General features: G+C 40.9%; 1 protein-coding gene across 1 annotated transcript in view; it reads right to left on the bottom strand.

Annotated features, from left to right (window-relative positions):
* Nucleotides 1–461: 461 nt before the first annotated feature.
* Nucleotides 462–25547, bottom strand: part of LOC122778534 (dipeptidyl aminopeptidase-like protein 6) — a 213030-nt gene continuing 187944 nt past the window's right edge. Inside the window, exons 8-17 of the mRNA XM_044040560.1 lie at nt 21663–21783; nt 9934–10088; nt 9757–9854; nt 7424–7547; nt 6067–6105; nt 5876–5983; nt 5386–5477; nt 3207–3254; nt 3001–3119; nt 462–544 (exon numbers count right to left, since the gene is read on the bottom strand). Of these exons, the coding sequence (XP_043896495.1) occupies nt 462–544; nt 3001–3119; nt 3207–3254; nt 5386–5477; nt 5876–5983; nt 6067–6105; nt 7424–7547; nt 9757–9854; nt 9934–10088; nt 21663–21783 (987 nt within the window). The remainder of the gene's footprint in view (nt 545–3000; nt 3120–3206; nt 3255–5385; nt 5478–5875; nt 5984–6066; nt 6106–7423; nt 7548–9756; nt 9855–9933; nt 10089–21662; nt 21784–25547) is intronic.

The raw sequence follows: 25547 nt of genomic DNA on the forward strand, positions 1-25547 counted from the left end.
GGTGGGGGCCCAAAGATGGGTCACCAGAGATTTACGATTTAGAGTCCTCACTTTAAGCTGAGGAAATCCAGACATGTCGAGCCTCTAAAACAGAATTAACCTTTTCTGTAGGTTAACCATAACTGTCTGTCAACACTATAGTAATGAGATGAAACAGCTTTCACAGACATATTTGTTAGTCAGTCAGAAGAACAGGGGACGTGTAGTGTTGACGGAAGACATCACAAGCACATGCAGACAGGTGATATCAGATTACAGTGTGCTAATATTGCTATAAGGCAGGTCATAATTTAATGAGTACATCCTTAGTGAGGGAGTAATGTGATTATTCCTATTGTGTTGGAAGAGCGATGAGTGGGCAGGACAGGACACGCAGGACAGGTGGTCATGTCCCTGATTGACAAGGTCATTGTCACAGCTGCTGTTGGTAAAAAAAAAAAGTGTGATTTTACTGGGTCGAATTACTCACTTTCTCTGCCCTGTGTCTCACTTTCAGCGTCTCTTTCTTGTGTCTGGTAAACGGAGACAAATGGGATGCCTGGGCCTGAGGACGACAGCAGAGTAAAAAAGAGGTTGAATCCCAAAAACTGACTTTTCTTTTTGTCGCTAGCAATACCTTGACTTTGTTTCCAAAAAAGAGAAGACATTCAAAGTTTTTCCTCAAAAAAAATTACTTTCCCCCAATAATATTCAGGGGAAATTCAGACTTTATTCTCATAATATTCCGACTTATTCTCATAATATTCTGATTTTATTCTCGTAAAATTGCGACTTTATTCTCATCATATTACAACTTTATTCTTGTAAAATTCCGACTTTATTTTTGCAAAATTCCGAATTTATTCTCATAAAATTGTGACTTTATTCTTGTAATATTAAGATTTAATTCTCATAATATTACAACGTTTACAACTTTATTCTCATAAAATTATTTGACTCTCATCATATTATGTCTTTATTATCGTAAAATTATGACTTTATTCTCGTTAAATTACGATTATATCCTCATGCCGTCACACTGCGGCTGAAGTTGCTCGTCCATATTTGGGCCACAAACAGAGTCAAAGTCCCTGTAGTTCAGCCCTGAAGTTGAAAAGAGAACAGAGTAATGACAGCACATGAAGAGACTGATGCTCTCAGCAAATTGGGAACACAGTTACAGGACAGAACACTGCGTCTGTGTTCTGCTGCATTTACTCTGCATGGTGCTAGTGACCCAATTGAAGGAAGTCTTTTCTTCCCATGTGACACAGCTCAGAAATGACCCGTGACGGTGAAAGCAGGACAAACGTGCATGAGTTCCGTGTCCATGATATCTACAGTACACAGACACACAGATTCAGATATCCTCATTCCCATTTTGCGCCTACAATCTAAGCCAGAGGTCCAAAACCCACGACCTGTGGACCAGTTGTGGACCCCCTAATTTATTTTATATGGCCTGCCACTGAACCCTTCTGTCGCCGCCGACAGGATTTGGCATACATACGTCTTATTACCATAACTCCTAGACCGTTTGTGATATCTAGAAAATTCTAAAACTACCATAAAGCAGAGAAAAGTAGCTCCCAGAACTTCTGGTCACAGATGAGATTCACCAGCACGTCACACATTTGTAACCCAAGCTTCTGCCCAGTTTCCCTCCTCGTGGCAACAATATCATGACTTCATCTCATCCAGTCTCGCAGAAGAAGCACTACATGACACATGTATCAAGTGCAGGATCTCCGAGTTGATTTCTGGATTCAGCATTTGCAGGTCGTTTGACGATCGCTCTGTGTGGTTCACGGCGCGATTGTCACAAAAGGGTGTTTGATCGGTGATTAAAGTGTAAAAGCTACGCGGCTCTAAGTCGCACGGAGATCACAGAGGCCTGTATCTTTTGCCCCGTACATTTTTTTCCAGAGCCAGTATGAACACAGCGCTGCTGTGACATTTTGATGCTGAACTTGAAACGCTCTTTTTTTTCGCCCCTTCTGTTCTGTTGAGTGCGATCGCTGTGTTTTCGGGGCCGGATCTTTGGCACAACAACAACATCAGAGTTCCTCTTTTGTCGGTGAAAAGCGGCTCTTTCAGAAGAGACATCCAAGGCCTGGGTCTGCACACTGTCAGTGCACCGCCACAAGCTGTTTGACACGCAAACACAGCGACTGAACACTAACACAGCATTGTTGTTTTAATTTATGCGCTTTTATGAGGGCCGTAGGGGGGCGTGCACTGGTGCCAATCCCAGCTACCATAGTGTGAAAGGCGGATTCACACCCTGGACAGGAAGCCAGGGCCACAACAACCAGGACAAACAACAAGGCAACAGTGCTAATCATTAATCCCCCATGTGGCCTAGTTTTAAATTAGTATTATTTTATATTAGTGTTACTGTTGTATAACGACTCAAACTCGCGGCTCCCGGACACACATGCGGCCCTCCAGTCCATTCCTCTCCAATTTTATATACGATACTTTCAATAAAAATTTTTATAAACTTTATTTTAAAACATCGAAGACAAAACCAAAACCTTTTGTATGCAAAACCTTTTGTATGTTAAAAAACTAAATAAAGTTGTTTGTACTGAAAATGCCTAATTTGTAATTTGGCAGATCTATAACTTTAAATATCGGCCTGATTAATTAGTCTTTTTGATAGTTAGTTTGATTAGTCTTTTTTATAAAAACGTGTTTTCCATGTTATTGCATCATCCTTTATTTCATGATTTCCTTTAGTGCCGATCGACAGAAGTTCACATGTGATTGCTCATTTCTTTTTTTTCTTCTAGAAAACCGTTTTATCTTAGTCGGGTACAAGATTGATTCTCTTGATTTCTCGCTGAGCTGATCGATTAAAATATGGGCGTGCTATTTTTCAAGCTCAACAACTCGATATCACAGTAAATGTCACGATAAAATAAAGCAAGAAAATGTCATAGTTCAGGCAACATCAAGATGCCAAAGAAACTGTGAAAATATAAAGAAAACTAGAAGAAAAAAGAGAGATAAAAGTACCTCGACAGTCGAGCAGGAAGTAGCTCATGTTGAGGCTGAAGGAGCCGCTGATGTAGCCGCAGCTGTTGGACAAACCGCAGGACAGGCAGCGGCGGTTGAACGACCCGAATGTGTCGGCGCTGTGAGAACAGAAGAAGAAGAAGTTTGTAAACATTTTTTAAACGAGTAAAAAGTGTTGCTAAGATAGCGAGAGCAGTGGCTGTTACCTGTACAGGTGTCTTCGCTTTGGACCATCCTCTGTGCTCAGGAAGTATCTGCATTAACACAAACAGAATAGGACACTGAGTAAGCAGTTGTTTGTCAATCTATAATAATGTTCATTAACAATTATGCCAATTATTACAAATCTTTGCTCTTGGAAAACTTTAACCTACAAGTTGTTTGTTACTCTATTTAATATTTAGTTTATATGGTCAATAACTTGTTACTCAGGTTTAGAGCTGCAGCTAACAATTATATCCTCAAGTGATGAATCTGTCAACTGATCAATCGACAATCAAAATAGTTGACGATTCATTTAGTAATCGATTAATCATCGATTATTTAGGTAATTACTTCAGCCCTGCTAAGGAAAAAGAAAATCAACAAAATATATGGGGACAAAAAAAATTATCGGCTGCCCTGATTTCAAAAAAATCGGTCTCAGAAAATTCCATATTGGATGATCTCTAACCTTACCAGTCAATGTTTTACTATATTGTATGTAAGATGCGTGTTTTATATACCTTTACTTTGTTTGTCTCTTCCGCTCTAACTCCGTAACTCTTATCTTATCTGAAAAAACTCACTGCAATCCACAAGATGCTGCCTGGCTGGAAAAAGCCCCCAAAAAGTGTGAGAACAGATAGACTGAGCACTCCCCCAGCTACACACAGAGAAAGCTGTCTTATAAATGAATAATGCAGGGGGAAAAAAAGGTGGTGGTGGTGGTGCTGGTGGTGTCGGGGGGTGGTGTACGATGAATCATTTTAGAAAAGAAGTAGGCTGAATCTTTCCCCCCTAAGGGAGAAGAGATTTTTTTCTCTTTATGGCTGAGTCAAGCTCTGTTAACACTGTAGAAGGAGACGATGAGCAGTAACCATGTTTCGATATATGTTAGTGATAACACAGGGGTGGCACTGCACATGTGAGATTATTTCTGTCCTTTGTGGCCTTTGTGTAACATGAGTGTGAAATTATCTGAGGCACGAGTCGCACTCGAGATGGGAAAGGCACTTTTCTTCCAAGCGAAGCACATTCAGAGCAGGTTATTGTGTGAAAATGTACGAACCTGTTCGAGCGACATGAGGCTCGACACAATGGATACCAGCGTGGACGCCTTACCTTAAAATGCAGCATCAGCGCTGCTGTATTGTAGATTATAATAATCAATACGCAGCTTGACAATAAAAAAGGCTCCATTTTCCTCCCGGACAGAGAAAAAAGTCAATCAACTTTTAATGTCCTCTGTCCATGAAGGCAGAATTCAGCCAGGCTGAGTTTCAGCACCACGGACAGGGAAAGTGGGAGGAGAAAGTCAGAACATACAAAAACATGTACTCTATCCAGGGTGCTGAAATACACACCGGGTTTCAGCACTATGGACAGAGACAGTGGGAGTAGAAAGGCAGAATACACAAAAGCGAGTGTTGTGTCTGTCGCTCTCCAATATACACCGGATATCAGCACCACGGATAGAGACAGTGAGCATATCTGTCTCTGTCCGTGGTACTGAAATATACAATTTGTATGCTTAACATGCTTAACAGTAAATTTTTCATTTTGAAATTCTACCGCTGTCCATAGTACTGAAACCCATCCAGAGAGACATCTTGATTTTCTCTGTCCTTAAACAGGACCATGGACAGAGACGGTGGCTCTCTCATCTGTAAGGACTGAAATATAAACACATAACACCACTGTCCATGATGCTGAATCGTTAAATTAAAGGTCTTTGTAGGACAGAGAGAATCATCCAGATTCATTTTTTTAATGAAACATTAAATGCTGACTTCAAGCACCATGGACAGAGATAGAGAGTAATACAGCATCTGATGATGTCCCTGATGATTCAGCACCATGGAGAGACAAGAAACCAAGCATTTTACTCTGAGGGTCTCTCCATACGCTTGGTTTCAATTGAAATGTATCAAAAAAAAAATATTGGGATTCACCAAAAACGAGATTCACGAAAGTCTACGTCGAAACAGAAGGATAACAAGAGCGTCAGTCGCTGGTGATAGTTTGTGGCAAATATTGTTTGCTCCTTGCACTAAGTTGGGGAATGTCTCTGTACATGGTCCTGAAAAGTTCAAACCTGGGTTTTTGGCACCATAGAAAGAAAAGGGAAATGTAGCATAATGAAAGATAAAAGACAGCAGGTTCTGCTGGTTTGGAGCTACTCACATCAGCTGGCTCTCCTCGTTGTAGGCCAGCACTTGGGTCACATCCCAGTCTCCCGATGTGATGGACTGCAGTGTGTCTGTACTGGTGTTGGGCTTTGGTGAACGTGAAGAATTGAGACGGACAAAAGAAGAAAGGAGAAGATGGTGGAATGTGGAATGTGGAATGTGGAACTTTCATCAAGGACATTTTCAAGACAATAAAACAAAAGGTTTCTTTCTGAGCGCAGATTAAGTTTTGGGAAAGAACGATTCAAGGACACAGAGATACAAAAACATTCTGATGAATGTTCTTCAAGTCACTGACTTCCACAGAAAAGAATTTATCAAGAAAATAGCAACCAAATTCATAGAAGACGTGCAAAATAGCTGTGTGATGGATGTGTTGTCCACTTTTGTTCTCAAAACAAATGCTCTTCATTTTTATTTTTAAACGTTATGAAGCAAATCTAAAAATCTAATCATAATCTGTGGATAAATAATGTTATTTTTACCTGGGAGATGGACATGGAGATGTGAAAGAACTTGCCCCTGCCTCCTTGAGGAATGGCCCGGGTGAAGAACAGCTTGAGTCCGTCTTTGGAAAACAGAGGCCGTTCGTTCTGAAGACGACACACGCAAGATCTGTTTGAACTCTGAACCCTGACAGAGGAGAAGAACTTTGAATGGAACAACGTCACCTCACCTGTCTGTGTAGCCATCCTTCACTTTCATCCTCGTGTTTCTGGAAAACAAAAGGGTGAATATTTTGAGTTGTCGTATGCAGGGCATGAAGTTAACACCCCGACCACGCACCAAATGCAGGTACATTTCACGATGGTCAATCTACAGCCACATGTGTGTGTGGGTTTTTTAACTAACAAGCAAGTCCGACATTTTTTTAAGCCTGAAATGTGGCGACATATTGCTTGCTATTATACAGAGGTTATAAGAATGTGCAGTATAGAGTGTCTTATATCCTTTTTTCAGCACAACCTAGAGGCAATCTGATGAAAACATTTCATATATAAACACACCTGAGCAAAAAGTCCTCAAAATGTTTTAAAATGGGATTGAATTTGTGTGAAATATATGAACAAAAAGAAAAAAAAAAAGGTCTCATTTTGTGACTTCTACACAATTATTGATACTTTATGTATATATATATAAAAAGACACGGCGGCGGATGGCAAAGTATGTAACTGGCTTTGTTTATGACGTGAGTGCGGACGAAATGTTCTGACTCCAAAAAAGCGAAGCCAAATCCATTTGTAATCGGGACAAAAAACTTTAAAAGTTAGAGGCAATTAGGGACCGCGAGTGTCCAGGAAAATGTCAAAGTTGGTTGAACGACCATTGTTGTGTGAAACAACACACAACAATGACAAATGAATTGCTTGTTGCTCAGTTGGGTGTTAACCCCTGGTAATTTGCCATGGGAATAATACACAACTCCTTATATGGAGATCCTAGGAGTGTGTGTGTGTTTATAGGTCGCATATTTAGGCCTTAAAAAAATGCGTCTTCTTATGTGTTGTTGAGTCAAAGTTATGATTCATTGGATATCACATTTTTAGCAATAATTCTGCAGAAGTCACAAATTTAGACTGCTTTTCATTTCTTTCTCGTCATAAAAACGATGAACCGTGACGTATTTCACAAATTTCACAAATCCAATCCAATTTTAAACATTTTGAGTACTATTTGCTCAGGTGTGTTTATATAGTTGGTGAAAATGAAAGAAATTTTCATCAGATTGGATACAAGAAACTCTATATTGCACATTCTTATACCCACTGTACAGTATATACATGTATATTTATATACAGTATATATATGTATATACATACTGTATATATATATGTATATATATATATATATGCTCTGTGTTCTAAGTGTTAACGAAATAAAACAAGACCATCAGTGAGATGATTGCCTGTTTCTATTTCAGTCATTTTCAATTAACTAAGTTTGTTTAATAACTCGACAGCCCCTTTTATTTAAGGCACAAAAAGCTGTGAAACGCTCCATGAAACCTCCTGCGTGCAGATGCCGGGGCGTACCTTTGTGCAGACTCCCGTCGTGGCTTCGCACAGCGTGAGCATGGAGATGTTCTGCGCTCTGTTCAGCCAGCTGATGGCCAGTTTGGTGGTGGTGGCCCATTTCACCATGGTCACATAGTATTCACTAACAAACAAGAAACAACGACATTGATTTCATTTACTTCTCAGGCTCTGTGGGGAAAAAAAAGTGGGTTAATGAAAACATTACAAAATAACTCGATAATTGAAAATCTTTCCGCTCACTAATTTTGGATTACGATTATGAATTTTTGTTGAGAATGAGATGAATCATTTACGGTTCCCCCCGTCAGATAAATTGAGATGTTGGAGCGGCGGCGGCACACAGTCGCATAATGAGCCACAGCAAAGGGAGGGAATAATAAAATGGGTATAAAAAGCGAGCGGAGCAAATGAGCCCATTAAACTTAATGGAATTGAACACGGGACGACATTAAGTGAAATGGATCACGGGAGAAATTAGATTTACATAATCTATAGTGGAAAAAAGAAAACCCTTAGAAAAGTAAATGTACGCATACGTTTGCTTTAAATATGCCAGTGTTGCATTGACCTCTGATCGTCTGAGTTAAAAACAATCAATTTAGAACACGGAGTGGATCTTTTTGTTGAGGTTTTGCTGCGATTTCACAGAAACAAAACAATGTGTGGGGTTTTTTTTGAGGTCACGACGACTTTGACAAGCCGTACACTTGGAGTTCTTTAAATTTCACACAACCTGAAAACAACCCCCCACCCCTCGCAAGAAAGACGTAACACGTAGAACTGCTGATTTGCAATGAGCTGCAGAGTTTCGCCAGGTAATTAATTACCAGGGTTTTAAATATTGATCAGTCCACAGAGATTCCAGGAGAGTAAACGAGGATTATTGAGCTCTGCACGGCAACTCTCCATCGAGCTGAGGTGTAAAAAAAAAAAACACACACAGAGGGACCTGGGAGGGGAAATGCAGCGCATAACATCATGGAAATATCCTCGCTGACAGGTGAAGTGTCAGCAGGGTTATGAGTTGATTTGCTGCCTCTGGGCCTGAAACAGTCCCCCGCCATCATTAGAGGTAAATGGAATCTACAGGATTTTGTTTTTTTTTTGACAAACGGAAACAGGTAAAAACGGATTAAAAGCCCCCCAAAGTCAAACTATTAAAAAAGTGTAGGAAATGTAGAAAAAAAATTGAGAGTGGAGAACTTCACCAATTACACTTTCTGTGAAAATGACCTCGCAGAGGAATTCACAAAAAGAATACGGCCGAGCCGAAGCCGGAATTCATCATAAATGTTTCTGAAAGTCTGACGTGTGAGTCGGCGTAATGTTCTCGTCGAGACGCTATTACTGTCAAGCGAGGCGTGACCGGAGTTCGCTTAACTTTGTCCAGTAAAGACACAAAAGATTAGAGTGTCTGACACATTTAGGACAAACGATTACATTTCTATTTCAACCGTTAAAAATATTCAGCGTCATAAAATGACGACATGAACATACTTATACATTTATTAACCCTCTTGTGACCATCGTGATAATCAGGCAGCCTGGGTTTATTTTGATTTTATGGCTGTAGAATTGGAAGAACTGGCAGTTATTCAACCGTTTAGGAATTACAGTACTGAGAAGTTGACGTCGCAAACGTGTGGCGCCCTGGTGAATCTTGTCCGTGATTGGACGGTCGTTCCACCGAAGTCCTGGAGTATAGGGGCGCAATTAAAGTTCTATTTCTCTGCTTTCTGGTATCCATCCATCCTGTACTGCTTTATCCTCCACATGAGGGTCACAGGGGGAGCTGGTGCCAATTACAGCTGACATAGGGCGAAAGGTGGGGTCATTAACTATGGACTGATCGCCAGTCCATAGTTAATTTTCTAGATATCACAAAAAACGGTCTCGGAGTTATGGTAATGAGTAAATAAGTACGCATGGCAAATCCTCTCTGTGACTGCAGGATGGTAACAGAAAGGTTTATATACGAAATACTAATTAGGCTCCTGGATTTGTGCGAGGAACCTATTATCCTTCAGATTATTATTACATCCGTTATCATTTTTGAGCGGGTAAACGTGCATAAGAACTCTTGAAACTTTGCATGGAGGTCAATACAATATTGGCATAGTTGCATAGTTCCCGGACCCGTGTGTTCCTCAAGGGCTCTCCCTGACTTGCGCAGGCACGCGAGGGCCCTTTCTTGACTGTGTGCAGTGTTTGTTTGGTCTATAATTGGATTAACTGATTGGCTGGCAGTTTTTTGCTTCTGTATCCAGTATCAGTGCACCTGACAAATAAAAATCCTCAAACGTTTAAATGCTTCAGCTTTGACGTCTCACCCTATCCTGGGATCATCGGGTCTTCTCATCTCGATGGTGTGAAGTGGGCCGTTGAGGTTCACAACATACAGAGTGATAACTGGGTTCTCCTCGCCAGCCTGAACGTGGAGAGAAAACATATTAAAAACCCTTTACAAATATTAAGTATATATCATGTAAAAGGGGTAAAAGGTATACCTTCGGGTAGTGGTACTCCTTCCCCATCGGGTACGGCGTGCCTGTGAACATGGGCAGTTCCATCCTGGGCACCAGGGTGTCGTTGATCGTGGCGTAGGCTAACCTGGCGCCATCTGGAGCCCACCAGTGCGCGACATGGGAACGGAAGATCTCCTCTGAAATAGTCGGAATGAAATTACCATCAATCAAAAAGACAATAAATAAAAAAAAGTCATACAGCAGAGACAAAAGTTAATTACATGGCTGCGGGCCAACATGGCAACGCTGTTGTTTCTTGTCAGAGCTTGAAATGAACAGGTTTTTTTGGGAAAATGTCTTTTAAAAAAGTGCCGTGTAATTACTTGCACTTTTATTCCATCGCACCACACTTCCCGTTCACAGCAGCTCATTAAAATTGCTAACGTATACTTTTTGCCACCTTTTGCACGGCATGTTTAATTTGCAGGTCTTAAATACAGAGGTAGATTGAAGAAGAGTCAAAGAATCAAACAGCCTTCTTTCTTTCTTTTATGACCATCCTTTCCACTTACCTACCTCCCAACTTAGCCACATACCTTCCAACCTGCCTACCTGAACCGACTACCTACCGTACGGATCTTCTAATGTATGTACTTCCCTACCTCTTCATCTACCTACCAACCTTCCATTTTGCCTTCAACCTACCTGCCTGCCCTACTAACCTTCCAATAAACGTACTTCCCTACCTCTTCATCTACTTGCCAAGCGTCCATTTTGCCTTCAACCTACCTACTTCCTACTTCCCACTACCCTATCTACCAACCACACTAACCCTAACCCTATGTGCCAAACTTTCAACCTACCTACCTTCCAATTTACCCAATGACTGACCAACCTAAAGCCTACGAAATTCCTACCAACTGACCTTCCAATCTACCTACCTACCCTACAGATCTTCCAATACACCTACTTTCCTACCTCTTCACCTACCCACCAACCTTCCATTTTGTCTTCAACCTACCTACCCACCTACCTACTTACTTGCCCTGAACCTGCCTATGCCCCCTCTACCAACCAATCTAACTCTATGCACCTACCTACCTGCCCTTAACCTACCTATGTCCCTATTTACCAACCAGACTAACCTTATGTACCGATCTACCTACCTTCCAACTTACCCAATGATTGACCAACCTAAAGCCTTCCAAACTACCTACCAACTATTAAAATTGAATAGTAAAAGAATTTCCCTCAAATGGACTGAACCAAAATCGCCTAAAATCAGGTCAAAGGGGTAAAAAACCAAAAACAAAATAAACGCTCTCCTTTCTACCACATCAGCAGTGCACTCTTTCCTGACCTGTTTTCTATGCACGGTTTTCTCTCTGCATTTCGCTTTAAAACCGACACACAAAAGCACAAACACACGTGGAGAACGCTCCAAAAGCCGAGGTCATAAATCACCACGGCTTTTAATCTCAGTGCAGAGTGTTGACCAAAATAGACCTGAGCTACCTCCCCCCCCAATGACAAATGGACCTAAAGGTGATTTCTCAACAGATACAACAGGTTCAGCTACACAGCTTTAAACTTTAAAAGATAAGTTAAGATTTTTGTTATTACCTGTGTGTGTGTGTGTGTATGTGTGTGTGTTACAGTATGTCTATGTATGGTTGTGGGGACAATTTATGTTTGGCTGATCCTCACATCTTCACAGGGCTGTATGGCTGGGGTTACTTTTTAACTGTTAACAAATGCTCCTTGAGGCTTTGTTTAAGTTATTGTTACGTCTTTGTGTGTCCTCACAACTAAAGAAAGACGTGTTGTTTGTCACACAGCCTCTTTCTTTCATTAGGATAATATGCAAATAACAGCTTGCAGAGGGGAACGTTTTGACAACATAAAGCACGGACGCTACCACTCTCTGCTCCATTATTACAACTTCAGCCGCGACGACGGCGCAGATGGCTTAAAAAAAAAGAAATTGTCAAAGTCCGCCATGAGCTACATTTGTATCAACGTTGGCAATTAAAATTTCATTAATGCTGTTTATGTGCAGGACTCTGGGTGCTGGCTTTGGGGAATTAACAGACACCGACCGCCAATTAGCATTTTCATTAACTGTGCAACGTTTGGTGGAATGACATCGACTCGCAGCATCGTTTGACAATAACCCGCAGCAGTTACGTACATTTGTGCTCTAACGCAGTTCTGCGAGAGGTTGTGGCGTCTGTGGCGGCTTTTAAATGCTGGACACTATACTTCCACCGATCATCTACAGTAAAAACCAATGTAATCAAGACATAAAGATAATAGGTTATCAGTGAAAATTCTAAAGAAGTTCATATTTTGATTCATTTATTCATTGATTGTCTGTGGTGTTTGCTATGAGGGTTGCAGGAGAAGCCAATGTCAGTGCTGGCTGATATGCCAGCCACTTAATTAGGTACACAAGACAAGACACTCAATAAATTGGCATCGAATGTGATCCTCTGGTCTTCTGGTTACACCAGACCGAGTCTGGCCAGACTCCCCTGACCCCTAGCATCGAGGAGGCTTGATTTTTTTTCATTTTGCACAGAGAAAGCTGCTGCTCACTTGATATTTTCTCATTTTCTGACTGTTCTCCGTGAACACGACAGACGCTTGTGCTTGAAAATCCCAGTAGAGCAGAGCAGAAACAACAACAACCATGGCAACCTTCAAAGTCACTTAAACGCCTGTAATTTCTAGTCGCGAGGTGTCTCTCAATCAAAAGAGTGAGAACATTTTTGATGACATTGGGAAGCAGCATGGGAGCATGGGAATTGTCGCCTTGCGCTACGTGGGGAGAACAAACGACGATGAATAGTTGTAAGCCACTGGAGACAAATACACACAATAAAATAAAAATAAATAAAGACAACATAGTGGTTAACTTGTAGCACTGAACATTTCCTTCACTCATGGGGATTCGCAAGAGCAACCAAACTGAAATGGTCATTGAACATGAAAAGAAATGTGGATTTAACATAAGTACACAATATATAAAATTAGTTCAATCAGTAATGCTATATATTATACCTTTAAAACCACCTTTCTTCCCCATTCTGAAACCTGAAGGTTTTATTTTCCAGAACTGGTCACCTTGACCACTGCATTGATTTGTCGCCATTGTGATTCGACATTGGCATAAACAGGTGGTTAAAGAGGTTAATCTAATGAAGTGTATTACCGTGTGACCTCTATCACGCAGCTCTTTTGGACAGTGAGAAGAAAACCCAAGCACACTCATGGGGAAACTGCAGAAATGCCCTCAGCTGAACCGCTGACCTTGCAGTGAGGCGACAACGTGAGCCAGCGTTTTAATATTATATATAAGACGATAAATAGTCCTTAAGCATTTATTCCAGGTGATTCTTTGCTCTCCTGGTCCACCTGGTGTGTCCTGGAACTGAACGACTGAGTATGGCATTAAGGAACGATGAAAGAGAATAAATAAATATGAAATAAAGAAATGATTTCCCGCATGGCCAGTTCCACCGCTGCCCACTAACTCTAACTAAAAAACTTTCCCGTGTGGAGCGGAACCGCCGCCGGACTGTCGGATCCGCTTGGCTGGCGACACCCAGTCACCTTGACTGCGGCGGAGGAGAAAGCAGTTAAAGGCGTCTTGATCCGCACGTGGCGACACAAGAGGAGATAGAGGAGAAAAGACAAGAGACTGTAAATGAGCCGCTTTTGATGAGCTCGCTTTTGTTGTCTTTCCCGTAAGTAATGAGCGCTCGCCTCCCCTTTTTCTTTTTTCCCGCCGCCTCGTCGTGATGATTACCCAAGGTGAGCTGTCAGCAGCTCATTTCCTCCCTTAGTGTTCCCCCCACCCCGCTGTGCTGTGACTGCATTACTCACAGAGTGGAGGACATTATTAATGCATGAGATACCATGAGTCAAGTGGCCGGTGGGAAATAATGAGAGCAAGGTGACAGATTGGGGCAAACAGGCCGAGCTAATGAGGAACAGAAGAAGGAGAACAAAGCCTTCCACAGTGTATTCTTGGTAGTATACTTAAGTTTTGTACAGTCAGACAGAAAAATAAGCCTTTTTTTGATGTTATGTTTATGTTTTGACCACTAGAACAAAAAGCAGAACAAGAAAACGTCATATCTGACCACTGCAAATGGGGAAATTGGGTAAAGGCCAAAATTCATGAAAGTAACAAACACCAAAGCTGGATCAGGGATCTGGAAACGGGCCCCGAGAACCATGTCAGACAGCAGGGGCCGTAGTCATCACCTATATATAAAACAGGAAGCCAGACACTTATGAGGAAGACTGCAGGAAGTGGTTAAAAAAAAACCCTACTTATTACTTATATACTAATAAAAAAAAAATACTTATTTTTCTGTCTCCCAGTGGACATTCAGCTGACATTCTGATGTTATAATTATTTGGTATATCTGCAGTGAAAAAAAGGAAATATAATGAGCACATGTGTCCAACAGAGAGCAGCAGTGTCACACATTTTCTTCACAAGCCGTGAAGCAGAGCAGCTTGGCGGCTGTAATTCTTCCCAATCTGGTGCAGATTTAAGGCAAAAAAAAGGGTTTTAACGTGTGTGTATTTATAGCATACACTGTATATTATGCCGCTCACGAAAGAGATGGACATAAGGCAAACGATAAATCTACAAAAATAAATTATACAGGGCCAAATCTGATGAGCAGGTCTGTTTTCAAGGTTTCGATCCCAATATCCCAAACAAAATGAATCGATTAAAACAGAACAAAAGTCAGTGAAACAACTGTTATTATATTTAACAGCTGAGGGGATGGTGGCGATGCAGACAGAGAGCGTGTGAAATCTTACTCAGCAACTACACAGCCTCATCTGCATGTGGTGACAAAACAACGGCTTCACGGTGCAAGAAGAAAATGCACTTCCAGTGTTATTTTTGCAGGTCTACACTGTGTGACGCAAACAAGACTAAACGGGCATGTAAAGTATATTTTTAGCGTGGCGACACCAAAGAAAGTCGACCACTTTCTCTTCCTCTGAAGTTCAGTTCAATCGTCTAACACTTATTAATGTGATACTGCATATAAAGATGGTACAACATGATAATTAGATGATTCTGTTCACCAGTAACTCTAACACGATATGAATTACAGAATTACGGTTACAGTGAGAAAACAGCTTCAGCTCATATTGAAACCAATCTAACACCAACATTTTCAATCCCTTAATTAATCCTTTTTTTCTAGCTCAGCGTGGTTCTTCTATGTCCTGCAGGCCCCGACGCAAATACGGAAACAAACCTATAGACGAGCCTCGCGATGCGAACACTCATCTCGCCAAACATCTACGGGGGCAAACGCGACTGGAATCAAAGCCATGGCGGGTGTGTTTTTTTTTTTATCTCGGCGCAACAGAGCCCAATAAACAGCTGTTTACCGAGGCTGCGTCACACTGCGGGATGTTTCCGTATCAGCGCAGCCTCGGTAATCAGACAGCCGACAGACGACACAACACTGGAGACTCTCCCGAGGCGTTTTTGGACCGCTGCACACAGCTGACAGACGCTCTTGGCTCCATCTCTTCTATTTTAATTCAGCTTTTCAAGTTTTTTTCTTCCAACTCCATACTACATTTTATGAGAACTACAGACAAACACGCCCACACATGCAGAGATTAAGACAGCAAACGAGAAAAAAAACCAGAGGATGTTGAAGCCTGGGAGATTATTTTATCAACCTTTCACCTCTCGCCGTGACAAACGGAGCTTAAAGGACCTTGTTTATCCCGAGCGTCCGTCTGAGCCTCGGTTTGACCTCTGCCACAGCGGAGACTGAGTCATTAATATGGAAAACCGTCCGCCTTTGCATTCTCACTGGTGGATGTGGATGTTGTTATTACACAATCTGGCACGGCCTCTGTAAGCCTCCCTGCAGATGCTGGTGTCGCCACTGGGCCGACGCCAGATCCACTAAGTGGCTCACACATATTTTATCTCTGATAGAAATTTCAAGGTTTTTCTTTTTCCAGTGTATTGGTAGTAAAAATTCTTTAGAAAAAAAAACAAAAGCTGCAGCTGCTTTACAAATGAATGTCTCATTCCAAAAATCCTTGCCCTCATTAACCTCCAACTTGAAAAATCTTAATTTTTTTAGAATCTAGATTAAATTGAAGTAGGCGCTGTGAACCGCAGCCGCTTTAATTAACCAACAAATTAATGCCCAAAGGATTATTAGTACCTTGTTTCCTGGTGTCATTTTTGTTGTTGCACGATGACCCCGTTCACACTTTGCAATGTGACTTCCATTTAAAAAAAAAAAAAAGTTAAAAACACACACTTTTCTCACTGTTTCAGACGCCATTCTACATTCACATGATGCATTTCTAGGCTCCATGATTACTCAAAGCTCTTGAGTTCGATGTCTTGGACACTTCAGGGTGTGCATTTGATGAGCCGGGGAGTGAAAGACGAGCCACTTTAGCTGCTCTGTCAGAGCCACAGCTGCCTCTGTTTCAATATCAAGCCAAATTCATCTCCTTCGTGACGTTATAGGAGTTGGAAATGATAGTTGAATGGGTGTTTATTCATGTAAGGTTTGGAGTTTTAGAGTATTTTTGTTTTTTTTCAGGTTTTTTTTTTCCTGAACAATGAACAAAGTCTCTGATTGCCTTTTTCCTGGATATCTGTTGTGTGACGATCAAAAGTGAATTTTGAATCAATTGTCCATCCAAGGTATCTGAAACTAAACTTTGTGCTCGGCTGCAATAAAATGGCTAAAACATATCATACTATTAACTACTAAACATACTAGTAGAGGAAAAACAGAGCAACCAGAGTACTTACAAGCATGCTATCTTATGATATTGCTTTCTTTCTTCTAATACCGTATTGATTAAAAAAACGTAAAAAAAAGCTTTATATGTGATGTAAATCCAGTGATCAACACTTCTGTACCTCCTCTAGACTCCTTTTATACATCAGGTACCACACAGAACAATCCAGAGTACTTCCTTCGCTACAAAGAAACCTGAAAAGAAATCTGAAAAAATCACTATTTGCATAGGAAACTCAACAATCGACTATTTTTCTTGTGATCCAGCGTACTGCAGCTTTAATATGCTGAGAAAAAACTTCAAATGTCCTATAAATTGAAGTAAAAACGACATTTTCTATTAGGACTGGAAGTATTTTCCACGTCATATCACATGATTTCTACTTATGAAAAAGCAGGGATAAAAACATTACGACTCTGTTGTTCTCCGGCTCATTTTTATCGGAACATTACGAATGCTTAGTCCGCGCTTCATCACCCGCTGAAAGATTTATCTGGACAATAAATGACAAGTGTAAATTACCAGGCCTTCAGCAGGCCCATAAATATGAGCCGGGATATCAGACATCGCAATAGCACGCTGATTAATGCTTTAATGGCCGAGAATGGCTTTTGCTCCAGAAGGATGGATGTTGTTTCAAATGTCAGCGCGGCTAATGCGGAGATAAGAGGAGCCACGGGGGCTGGCGACATTAAATAAAAGCAGCCGCAAGCAGGAAAACGGCCACACAAGCAAGCTCTTGTCCTGGTGGCACTGGTGATCTCAGATAACCACCGGGTCACTGCGACTAAATCCCGAGAGGCCGCTGAAATTATCTCACAGATATGCATTGTTTTACAGGGCCTCTCTCTCCATTTCTCCTATCTCTCGTTATTAAAACCTTTTGACAAAAACAGCTTAGCGTATACAAGTTCATCAGGCGAGTGTGAACACTGTGGCCACCGCTGAGCTTTTGACCCTTTGCGAGATCACGGTGACATCTAGAAAACACGTGCTCCCGCTGAATTGAGTACAAATCAAAGCCATGTAGAACACTCATTCATTCGTTTTCAAAGCTGCGTGTGAAGCCAAAGCAAATTGACAAGACTCCCCATTTTTTTTTAATTGACCTGCGGGAAATTAAAGTGTTACGCGCAAACAATGCTAATGTGGCTGCAGGCGACTGGGGGGTTGCACGTCACGTCATTAGTCCTCACACATGTTCCTGCAGAGTGTTCAGAGGAGCAAAGGAGGAGAAGCAGACGCTCTCCATAATGTTGTTGATCTCAACATGTAGGTGTGATGAAGTGCAATTGTGACTCTATAAAGTCCAGAGATTCAATTTTTGAAAGACTCAAAGACTTCTCGAAGATCATCAAGACGAGTAGCTCAGTCCATCACAAGATGACTTGTATCTCTGAGGTTGTGAGTTCAAATCTTAAAAAAGAAGTGATTCTTAACCAAAACAGCACTTAAAAACATGAACGAAGAGTGTAAAAATAGCTTGTGCTGTCTGAGGTTATGAGTTCAAATCTCATTCAGATGTTTTTTTAGTTCAAGATTCAATGTGAACAGTCAAAAGCTCCAAGAAAACATGAACAACAGTAGGAGCATGTACTGTAGCTACGTGGATAAAAACACTGCTGTGAAGTTCTAGTCATAAGTCAAGTCGTAGGTTCCATTCCTGTAAAAGAACAACAGAATTTTAATTTCAACATCCAAAGTGAAGATTGAAAGGAGACGAAAAGTCCCAACTGCACAAGGAATTCATGGTGTAGTGGCTTTGTTCACAACCATAAATAAGGTTGTTCAGACTGCAAGGTGGCAAGTTTGGTTCCACAACCATACAATTGCTCGGAACCTATTAGCCAGATGGTTTTCCAAAGAAAACTAAATAGTGATTTCAATTTGTGTATCTCGTTCTGTTTGACTTGTAGATCTGAAAAAAGGAATCCAATTCTAGAACCTGGACCTTTAGAACCTAATTATCCTTATTAACCACTTAAAAACTCCAAGACCAAATATCTTGGTCTACCAGACATGGACTTGAAGGTCTGAAGTTGAAGGTTCAAGCAAGTGGCTCATTTGTTCTCAACGTCAACCATGTAATTCTGATAAAACACCTTAGAAGCACTCAGTAAGATGTTGAGTTGTCGATTTTAAAAGTGGAACAGTGTTTGTGTAGGTAGCTCAGTTGAAAGACTCAGAGAATCTGTAAGAACTCTGACCAAGAAGAACGCCAAGAAACATTAGGTTTTTTCATAGTTCACGATTCAATTCAATGTAAACGGTCAAAAGTTCGAAGAAAACCCAAAGAAGTGTAGGTGCTAGTAGCTCAGTGGATAAGAACACAGGTGTGAAGTTCTGACGTCAGAGGTTCAACATCAACAAAGCGAAGATTGAAAGGAGACATAAAGTCCCAAATATAGCAGGAATTAATAGCGTGGTGGCTTGGTTGTGTCCGACTCGGTTCTACAGGTGGAGCGTCCAGTCCAAGATGGGTCCAGTGTCCGGCTCGATGTGTTTGCAGCTTATTGGACATGACGATAAATATGTCCACTGACTCTGTAAACAAATATCTTATTTCTTAGTGTTTGGTGTTATTTTATAGCTATAGTTCTCTGAATATTATCTGAATATTTACAGAATCGATTGATTCTGCAGATGAAGGGTTCCCTCACTTTCAAAGCCAAGATAATGTTAAGAAGGATGAGGAGCATCTTCCTTCAGTCAGTGTAAGGTATGTTATCAGTCGGTCTATAATCTCTTGACAGTCAGTATTTGTTAGCAGAAATATCTGCACCTGAGGTGAATAACTGCTATGCTTTACACAGCCGTGCTGAACAATTCCACTGTTAAACTTGAAAGGTACAATATCATTTATTTTCTTGTGCAGGTTTGTTTCCTTTCATTCAGATCAAAGCTGCAGAGCCAGAGTCGTCTCAGACGCACACTGAAAACAGCAGGAGTTCACCACACTTTTGTTTGACTCGACAATAAACCACTGAATCATGGTGTCTCTCACACAGTTTCTTCCTGTGACTTTATGTGATAGCACTGAAATGAATACAGCACGTATATCTGTTCATCTTTTATTGTTATTTATTTATTTACTTCAGTTTGAACCAGCAAAATATACAAGTATTGAATACTTAATAGTATGAGTGACATGTCAGACCTGGAAGGAAACTCACAGGTCAGGTATGAAACCAGTGTGAAAATATATATATACAGAAATTCTCTCCCTTTTAAGGATTATGGAACTGAACACCCCCCAGAGATACTGATGGACTGAGCTCCTTGTCTTGCTGGTGTTCTTAACTTTCTTAAATTAACCCACTATCTCAGGACCTGCAACATTTCATAGAGCTTTAGATTGTTTGCGCTGAATATTGGACTTTTAAAATCACACATACAGTACATTTTAAGCTCGGTGTCGCAAACACATCTATTTTTACATGTTTGTTAATATAATCATAATACTAATAATAAAAATAACTAATTTAATGATGTATTTTAGCTCTAAACACCATCATGACAAACAAAGCAAAGCCGTTTTTGATGTCATATCATACCTTTTTTATACCATGGCATTGAAAATGACACATACACCACATAGTACAGGATATGTTATTTCACCAATGAGAAACAGGCAGCATTCATCAGAACACAGATCTCCTTTTATTTGCCTTGAATTGTTGAGATCAGACAGGAAGTTGATTCAATGCAAGGTGAGTGACCTTGTTAATGTAGCTCTAGTTTATTTTAGAAATGCATTTATACTGAGTTCATTTTCGGCAAGTTCCGGTTTAGTGGAACGTTAGCTGTTCTTTGTAGAAGCTAGGCTATTTAACCAGTGAATGTTATTGCTAACTCTCCACTGTAAGCTTCACGATAACTCACGTTAACTTTGCACTTACCATTAGGAACAGTACCAAAAAAACGGGCCCCAACTGTTCCATTTCTTTGGTACTCTTCCCTTTGCGTACGAGAGTAACGTGAGTCGATTTGGCGACAGAAAACCATCCCTCGCCTGCGACCTGTTCAGTTGATGCCATGGTCGCAATAGACTTTTTTTTGTTCGTCTTGGGCCATGACATGTTTCGTGAAATTTGGTGGAACTTAGTCTTTCCCTTATTTTAAATAATTTTTCACCATTCGCCAATTTTCGTCCGTTTTCACCAATGTTCAGTGCCTCAAAAACGCAATCCTTTCGGAAGTAATAAGGGCCTCCACCACTGTGTGAGGGCTCGGTCCCTAATTAAAAAAGTTGATCCACTCTCTTGAAAACAACCAGTTAATCAAGTTGAAGCTATAGCCATGGTAAAAACTGCTATCATGGAGGTGCTATCTGGTGTTTACACCGAAATTGCCAATTTCACATTGTGTAGAGAGCGAGAGAGTGTGGCCATTATTCCCAAAGGAGAGCTGTGTATGCGGTTATGTGAAACACGGAGCAAGTGCAGTACTGATTTTGTGCCGTGCATCTAAGGTTCAATTAGATTAAACTTTGAACTCACACACAGTGACCGCTGCCAACACAACTCCACTGGGATTGTGGTATGTACGGGGTATGCAATTACTTCAGCTCCCATTTCCACCAAGAGAATAAAATGGTGAAAAGGTAATTTTGTGCATCCATCGTAACTGTATACTCTCTGATACTGGAGCTTGAAAAGAGATGAAGTGTGGCTGGAATATCAGAGAGGATGAAGACACAAAGTTAGAAACTTTGTTTTGTCCTTTTTTTCGCATTCAGTTTGAAAGATCCAACATCTTCTTTATGAACAAATGTGTCTGGTCTCAGACTATTATGGGCTTTAGATTGCCCTGAGTGAGCTGTTTCTTGAAAAACACATTTTTTCTCATTTGAGATTTCAACAAAGCCAAACAAACAAACCATAGTCACCTCCGATGTCTCTCCGAAGACACTGGCAAATAAAAACGTGTGTGCATGGATGTCTTACCTTCATACAGCCAATCACTGAGCCCATTGAAGATGACTCCCTCCTTGCCAGTGGACACCAGGCGAATGGAGCGGCTCTCCACTGTCGAGCGATAGTAGATGTTGTTCTCAAAAATGAAGATCTATAAAGGCCAGGAAGACAGGAAATACTCTTTCATTGCAAGATAGAAATACACCGTCCTCAAACATGGATGGATATCCAGGATAAATAGCATGCATGCAGATTCTGCTCGGCTTAGTTGTCCTCGGGAGAAACACTGAATTCCTTTGAGCTCTTGTTGTTGATCCTAAATGCCAGTCCTCCAACAGTGAATACACAGTTAAGTATTATAGTATCATCATTTCAGACTGAGGACAGTCTGGTATTCATGCTATCACACACGAGATAAACCATGACCTAAAAAAAAACCATGGTGCTTTCTCACCTGCCACTCACAAGAGATCAGTGCTCACACTTGCAAAAGCACCTTTTGATAAATCGGAAACTAACATTTTTGACAAAAGTACGGAGAAAAGGGGGAGTGACGAGTGGGACCTTTTCATATTCTGATAAGATGTCAAACCTTGGGACCACATTTTGACTTTGACACTCTCACCACAGGACTGCGGGGCTTTCAAGATAACTGAAGGTCAGCTCTTTCATTACAGGGAATAATAGATCGTCAGCACCCATGGTGAGCGTGCGAGTGCTCTTGGGGCTGGAATTTTAAAACGTTACAGCCATAATGCCCTGCTAGAATCAATCTCAGGCCATTACAGAAAAGGACTCACTCAGGAGCTCAAGGATTGCAAAGACTCTTGGCCTCAAGCTGGAAACCTGATGACAGTTTATAGAAGAGTTTTTAAAACCTTGTTCACTCTGATCTAAATGATATACCATATACTGGCTGTCCACGATTGCTGCACGTCCTGCAGCATGAAAAGCAAAATCCTTAAAACCTTAAATCAACTAGAAAGCAACTTGACATTTTATAATTTGCACCATATCTACAAACACTTCTCATCCTTGAGTCCGTGTAAGGGTAAAAAAAAAAAATCTCTCACTGTCAGCTTTTCTTAAGGTTGGGACGCACAACCATGTGATTTGGAGTCACGTCACCGCCAGTGCAGATGGAGTCTATGTAAAGACGCAAATCTAGGCCACTGCACAGAGAGAAGACCTGGCCCTGTTCTGCGAAGCAAGGAAGATCTTGACATTTTTCCCTCTGAATATTTGGAGTAAACTCCAGAGCTCCCAGTCTCTTTCCAAGTAGCTCGCCAAAGGTTTCAATAATTGAATATAAACCTGCTTAAACCTCAGAGGTGTCCCGCCCCCCTTCTGACACTAAATGATTATTAATTGTCAATCAAACATCTGCGCTGCTGTCATCTTGAGTGAGTGGTGTTGTGAGTAGGGCAGCAACAACCGCACATACAGAAAATGGGAAAGATTAGAAAATAGAAGAAAAACATACTATATTGTACATGTGAAGTGATACAGTGACATGTGGGCAGACAACAACCAAATAAAAAGCATTGCTTTGTTTGCGACAGGACTAATAAAAACACAGAAAAACAAAACGCACATGGAGGCGAATTAAATACCATTTTTGTTGTTGTGTTTATTGGAAAATGTGAGTTGTGGACACCATCGTTTTGTAAATGTCCAGGCAAATCAAGCTCTTTCAGTGTGTTTGGGTTGAAATAAGCTATGAGAATAAATGTTAAAAAAACAAAACAAAACTCGAGTGGCTCTCGGCCCGTTTTCATTTTGTCAAAGTATCACTCAGAAAAGAAAAGGTTGGCGACCCCTGCTCTAGAGCATCTGAAGCTTTTGTTTGGTTGTTTTTTGCTTCAGTTGATAAAACCCCAAGCTTACAACTGTAAAACAGCCTAGCTGTGGTATCTGTGTTGTTTGTTTTTTTTGCCGTAGCTTAGATGTATGCAAGATGATAGCATAATATGTTAAGATTATCTTACCTCTGGTTTAATTTCTAGCTGTGGCTCATTCTGTTTAGCCTATCAAAGCTAGAATTAGCATTCTTACAACGCTAAAACAAAGCTGCTTAGTCTTAACTGAGTTGTTTGACACATTTGGCATGCTCCTCATCTTCTTTAAAAACTAGCCTCTCTAAACTAAATGTAGGATGCTTACAACATTAAAATAAAGGCCATGCTCAGTTTTGCATAAAATTGTGTGATTGCTAAATAGGCTACATCTTAGCGTGATGTATTCTCAAGCACTTTGCTTAAAATTGAGGCTAATGGGCGCGCAGGAAGGCCTGTATTACAAACAGGAGACAGGAGAAATTACTTCCTCTCTCAGTCTTTCTCACAGACTCTCGTGTAATTCAAGGGTTAGACCTCCTGGGGCTGAGTGTTTCAACTTGCATGAATATGTGTCATCAACAACAAAAGAATTGGAAGAACCTTTGAAGAGACACATTCCTCTGTAAAATGTAATGCTATGTGCATGTTTAACAAAAAGTTTAACATCGCTGCCCTGCTATGAGTGTAAATACGGGGACGCACTGTTTGTGCTTTGGAGGGTTTAATCAAGGGATATTGAAAGCGGTGGACTGATTTATGTACATTAGACGTCTAATTATGAAGACACGTGCGTTGGCTTGCAGACGGTGTTAGCTCGTTTCATGTGATGGACATCTTTCAAGACAACCTTCACTTTGTCAACAGAGGACGTCTGGATCTTCAGGGACACCAGCTGCCGCCGAGTTTGCACGCTAACATAACTCCAAGTGAAACTACTTCCTGACAAATGGTGGGAAACTCGAGGCTATATCAGTTTAGCGTCTGTGTTAATTAATCCGCTGACGAGATAACAGGTAATTAATAGCATTGTGCTGCAGGACGCAATCACTTACAGTCTGTCTGCCCTGCAAACCCACAGACTTGAGCTTATTAATGCTCTGGCAAGTTGAGCGACAATGGAGGCGGAGGAGGATGACTCATCCTGGAAGAGTTTGCGAGGGGCCAGTGCTTCTAGTGATGCAAACAATGGTGTTTAATTTGAATTTTGTTTACTGGGAAATCTCATAGGATGCACCCTGGGGGGGTGGACTGTGTGCATGCACCGTTTTAAGGTCACACACATGTCCCATACCCAAATAGAGATTAACATAGAGTCTGGATACAGGAGACTTGTTCTGCCTGGAATTGGAAGCCAAAACGATGTGTTTCCTTTACAGCACATCCCATAATCCCATAATCCTGTGTGTACTGAACGTAACGGAGCATTCTCCCATGATCCTCGTCAGCTCGTAAAGTGTATTAGGTACACGTTACACACTCAATCACTGGTCAATCTATCACATGAAGCAGACCACTGAAACAGTCACTGGAGGAGGCAATCAGCAGATATCGTCATATTGATATATTCACGCTTTTACACAGTGCATCGTCTTCCGCCTATTACGTTTGTGTTGAAGTGAAACAAACGCCTTCTTGACACTAACGTTAGGTACTATAAAGCATCTGCCATTTATTTGCTGAAATGACACTGTGGTTTGACAAAGAGCGCTTGAATGCATCATTAGCTCTATACAAATTGCCGATCTCATTTCAGGATGAGCAGTAGGTTCTGTGGCTGTACATTGTACGTATGTTGAATTCTTCTTTTATAGTATTGCTTATTCTAATCCAAAGGAGCCACTTCAATAGGGCAACAACCTTGAGAGGATTTGCATCTGTTCAAAGACGAACACAGGAAAGTAAATGAAAAAACAAGAAGCCTGAAAGTTTCTCTAAGCCATATTTTATGTTGATGGTCAGTGAAAGAGATGAATTAAACCTTCTTTTTCGTTCACTTTAAGCTCTATGGAGCATTATTGCCTCTTTCAGTTTATCTTTTTGCAACCTAACTGCTTTGGGTTTATTCTCTATACTTCCA

This window comes from Solea senegalensis, linkage group LG1, assembly GCF_019176455.1.
Source record: "Solea senegalensis isolate Sse05_10M linkage group LG1, IFAPA_SoseM_1, whole genome shotgun sequence".
In the NCBI taxonomy this organism is placed as follows: domain Eukaryota; kingdom Metazoa; phylum Chordata; class Actinopteri; order Pleuronectiformes; family Soleidae; genus Solea; species Solea senegalensis.